Raw genomic sequence first — 5,079 nt, forward strand, 5'->3', positions numbered from 1 at the left:
AAAGCCACCAGGTAGTCTCTCTGGTCCCTGCCGCCGCCCCTGGCCGCCGCCGGCCGCGCAGAGCCGTCCCGGAGGTGTGAACGTCGCCGCGGGGCCCCACAGGTGCACGGCGCGCTGCGGCGGCGAGCAGGTGCGGGAGGCACCGCCACCTCGACGCCCACCCCGTGCGTTATTTATGTCCGATAACCGAATAACAGGCAATTAATTTGCATGTGAAAGCCGGGCGGCGCGTTCATTTGTCTGGGCATTAGTAGTACAGCTTGTCTCTCAATCGGATATTCGATTTGTTGTTGTTCTCGGGTCGGCCGGAGGGGGCGCCACGCCGCGCGCACGCGCCCCCTCCAGCCAACCGCACAGTTAAAAGCATTTCATCATAACTTCCCAGGCCTCTCCTCCCCTCCTTCTTTCGCGTCACCGGCCGCGGCGCGCTGCCAAATATATTTATATATCGACTGGTATATCGACTGGCGCGGGCACCTCCGCCGTTAATGTTTCATCCCGGCGTGTCAGAGGTGTACTGTACCGCGGCTGCGGGCGGCGCTGGCTGCGGTTTGTGTGGATAGCAGCTAATCGCGACTCGAGACTCGAGGCGCCAACATTTCGAAAACGTCCGCGTTAGCTCTGCGGTCAGTCTGCGCAAACACACTGCGGCTCCCCTGCCGTGTTGCCGACATGTGCCGACGGAAGTCACGAGTGCGAGAGAGAGAGAGAGAGAGCAGCACATAAAGTCGTCGCGCTCAACCTTTATTTCTTCTGTTTCCAGGCGGCGCAAGCGCTTCAAGCTGATGAAGTCGGACAAGGACCGGCTGGAGGGCGAGCTGGCGGCGCTGGCCTCCATGCACCGCCTGCTCTTCACCCCGACGGGCGGGCCCGCGGACCCCGCCGCCCCAGCCCCCGGCGGCCCCGGCGCCCCGCACCCCGCGGCCCTGCCCCCGCCGCACATGACCCCGGCCCTGCCGCCCCCGGCACCCACCAAGGTGAGGATGAGAGACGGAGCGCTGCTCTCGAGTTGTTGTGTTCGGCGATTGAATGGCCGTCTCGGGCGGCTCTCTGTTCACACGGAGCACCGCCTTGCTAACAAGGCGCACGCGAATAAAGAGGTCGTTTCCGGTCGAGGCGAGAGCAAGGCGGCGGTGCGCGCTGCTGCTAGGTCCAACCCGGCCCGTCAACGCCTTGTAGACAAGCAACTGCCGCAAAGTGGAGAGCGCGCGGGCGTGGCGCGGCGTGGCGTGACCGAGCGCGCCGACACGCGAGGCAGCCAGCATGGGGCACCGGCACCGGCATGGGCACCAGCATGGGCACCAGCACGACCAGCATGGGCACCGGCATCGCACCCCTCCCGCCATTGATACCGCTCACCCATTCAATTGCCAACACCTCGTATGGATGGGAGCCCCGCGAACAGGCATCCGCGCCTCTCCCTTCGCCTCTCTCTTTGCTGCTCCCCTCTCAAAAACTCTTACAGTCCTTCTTGCGGTGGAGTTTTAAAGCGAGAAAGCAAGTGTGTTCTATTTGTTTAGCCGCGCCGACTTGAGGTCGTGATTAATCGTTTGAGTGCCTCGTCTCCTAATGATGGGCTAAAAGTCAGCGCACGCCGCCTACACTTTTTCTTCAATCTCTCTCTCTCTCTCTCTCTCTCTCTCTCTCTCTCTCTGTCTCTGTCTCTGTCTCTCTCTCTCTCTCTCTCTGGGGCGCGGCGCGGCACACACAAGCGGCCGTACAATCAGATTTCAACGGTCGTTGTGGCTGAGCGGAGCGGAGCGGCCATTGGCTGGGCGAGGCGGATCGCGCCGGCCGGCCCCGCGCAGGCGGCGCTCGCGGCACCGAGATCCGAGATTGGCTCGGCAGCGGCTCCGGACGCCGCGGCGAGCTGCCGTTGTGCCAAAGCTCAGAAAAAGGATCAAAGATGTAAATTTCGTCTCGGAGAGAGGAGGCGGGAGGCCGATTCGGCGCGGCAACAACGCCGCTCTCACAGCAGAGGGGATCGGGATCGGGCGGGATGCTAGACTCGTCTCGAGGGCTATCGGTGTCCTGCTCGCGCAGCACACCTGGTGAGGGCTCTCTCGGAGAGCGAGAGAGACAGATACTCGCGCTCTCTCTCTCGCACTCACGCACAAAAGGCCAACATTAATAAGCGTGCCGTCACTTTAGACGGATTAGACGGATAGTTCATCACGTTACAGAGGAGGGGCCGGCAAAAAAGGCAAAGGGCGGTAAAAAAAAAAGTGATAAAAGGGCCGAAGGGCGCATGCCGCCTCCACGCGTTCCTCGTACGGGGCATCTCGCGATGGGAACTTGTTATCAGTTTTACCGAAAACTAGCGACTCTCGTAGTCCGAATATCTATAGGACTAAACTTTCGACCAGTCTGTATACGTTCGTCAATAATTTTCCGATCACAAGTAATCTTGGCATGAGGGTCGGCTGGCTGCTCTAAAATAAACATGGGAAGGCTCAGGGGCCTAACAACGTATGCATAAGAAAGTACACCGCTCATGGTCATCTTCGCGCGCATGTGTGCGTGTGTGTATATGGGAGCGCGCGTGTGTGAGTGTGTGCGCCAGGGGCAAGGGTCTCGCGAGGAGCGTGTGGAGCTATAATGGCGGTATAATGCTTCGGCTTCATGCTTCATTACAAGGGAAAAAACCGGAGCGGCCAAATTCGATTTTGGGAAGGAGGAGGGGCCGAACCTTCCTCCGCAAGAGTGTGAAGAGGAGGCGAGAAAATTAAGGGCGGCGAGGTGGGCCGAGAGGGAAAGAGAGAGAGAGAGAGAGACAGGTAAACGCTGGTGTGGTCCAGGGGATGGAGGCTGCGTGACGTGTCGCACCTCTAGGGGTGGTCGGCTTCGAGACAGGCTAATGATGATGAGTGCGAATATCACTTACGCTTATATTCACACCCGCGACACCCAGGGCGGCGCGCTGCTGCTGGTCGGCGCCCCGTCTGTTTGATCGCCGCAGAGCACTCTATTCCCTTATCATTGTCACGGCGCACGCCCGCCCCGCCCCGCCAGCGGAAGGCTCCCCTCCTTCCCTAATTTGTAGCTTATTGTTTCCGTCCCCGTGGGTGGCCCCGCGGCGGCCGCCCGGCTCACCCCCGCTACACTGCCAGACACCCCGCTGACCCTCGTGCAATTATTGGCACTTTCTTCGTCGCGTCCTACAACCCCGCCCCGTCCCCTCCTCAGCCCTCCCCCTCCTGTCCGTTGCGGTCCCGTGTCGCGTCCGGGTGGCGACAGGCGACATCCGCTTCCGGTAGGGCGCCATCTCTGCCCTGGTGGAGCGGAACGTCCCATCCGCCCTGACCCAGTGCCCCCCGGCCAGCCCCGGCGGCGTCGCGCTACCGCGCCCTGGTTGAGGTTAGGTCGGCCGGACGACACCGAAGCTCTGAATACGCCGGCGCTGTTTGTTTTGACGGGGCGTTGACGAGCCCGGCTGAGCCCGGCGCGGCATGACCAGCCGAGGAGGGCGATGATGGCCGGGGATCTAGTTTGCTGTGATGGCCGCGCTCCCTAAGCCTTTCTAACCCGCTCGGCTCACACATCCAAGGGGCCGCCGGCCGGCGCAGGCGATACCCGAGACCTCAACATAAATTACCCCAAGAATAGTCTCTAAGTATATGTTTATTGCACTGGCCAAAGCCATGCAGGCGTGAAGCAGAGTCTCTCTCTCTCTCTCTCTCTCTCTCTCTCTCTCTCTCTCTCTCTCTCTCTACCTGAGCTGGGAGTCGATTGCCGGACTGCCAGGGGCCAAAAAGGAAGAAAGGCCAAAGCCGAAATCTCCACCCGGCGTATACACTGTGAAGTTTTGCCGCCGTTCGGCCACGCCCCTACCGTACCGCTACACCGCAAAGCGCGCATCGCGAATGTGCGTCCAAGGGTACAGCTGTGTGCAGCCCTTTCTGAAACCCCGTGTGCTGACCAGTGCTCTCCTTGTTGTCCTCCAGGTGATGCCTCCACTGGAGCCCTGGGCGCCGCACCCTCGCCTGCACGAGCCGCTGCCGCACGTGCCCCGGTCGCCGCAGATGGCGGCCCTGCCCTCGCCGACGACGCCCCCCATGAGCATGGCGCCGCTGACGCCGTCGTCCGTCACCTCGACGACGCCACCCATGATGATGACGAGGTTGCCGCCCATCTCGGCGAGGCCCAAGCGCTCCTTCACCATCGAGAGCCTCATCGGGCCCGACCGGGACGACAACCGCGTCGAGGACGCGGAGGCGGAGGACGTGGAGGTGGTTAGCCCGGCGTCGAGTCCGGTGCCGTCGCCGAGCCCCCAGCCGCTGCACCTGCCAGCCCCAGCGCCCTGCTACGCCTCGAGCTTCTTCCAGTTCCAGTCGCACACGTTCCTCCACGGCTTCCTGCCGCCGCCGCCCGCCGGCCACGGCCCCCACCCGTCGCCGCCCCCGGAGCTCATGGCCGGGCTGCACATGGGCACCATGGGAGCCATGGGCGCCATGGGCGCCATGGGCGCCCACTTCCCCCCGCTCTTCAGGTTCGCGCCCACGCTCAGGGCCGTCTGACATGGGGCTCCGCCGCCCCCATCGACCCCCGCGGCCCCCTTCCCGTGGGGGCGGCGGACCGCCCCCGCCTCCCTGGGCGGGCCCCCCATGGAGCCCCCCCGGGGGCACGGCCCCCACGCCCCGCCGCCGCACAGCTACTGACCAGCGCCCACTTTTCGGATGGCCCCTGCACCACCTCCGGAGCTGGCTAGTCAAAGAAGAGCGCACTGCCGGTGTGACGTCCCGACTGTGCAGGACAGTCGTCCGAAGTGGCCGAAGCGGTCGACGTGATATTTGCTGTGCGACGCGAGGCTTCCTGACGATGGTGCGCCCGTCCACTATGATCTCATTCCATGTGGGGAAGTGTTGAACGCGTTTCTAGTCTTTGTGATATTGCCTTGGTTTGTCGAGCTGGCGGTGCATTCATGTCGAAGGACCCGAGACATGCCGCCGCTCTGACAAACCGGTTCCTCGCACTGTAGAAAAATGTGATTACGGAATGTATACCGCAGGAGGCGTTTGTATAATTGCTTTATTAAAGTAGAATGTGGTTTTTGTTAAGGATAAATCGTTAAAACCTCGT

General features: G+C 62.3%; 1 protein-coding gene across 1 annotated transcript in view; it reads left to right on the forward strand.

The window, feature by feature from the left end:
* Nucleotides 1-4,643, forward strand: part of LOC113207762 (fork head domain-containing protein FD4-like) — an 8,723-nt gene extending 4,080 nt beyond the window's left edge. The window contains exons 2-3 of the mRNA XM_052264452.1: nt 764-977; nt 3,945-4,643. Of these exons, the coding sequence (XP_052120412.1) occupies nt 764-977; nt 3,945-4,517 (787 nt within the window). The 3' untranslated portion in view covers nt 4,518-4,643. The remainder of the gene's footprint in view (nt 1-763; nt 978-3,944) is intronic.
* The last annotated feature ends 436 nt before the right edge of the window (nt 4,644-5,079 follow it).

Source organism: Frankliniella occidentalis, unplaced genomic scaffold (genome assembly GCF_000697945.3).
Source record: "Frankliniella occidentalis isolate FOCC.00 unplaced genomic scaffold, Focc_3.1 Scaffold19, whole genome shotgun sequence".
Classification (NCBI taxonomy): domain Eukaryota; kingdom Metazoa; phylum Arthropoda; class Insecta; order Thysanoptera; family Thripidae; genus Frankliniella; species Frankliniella occidentalis.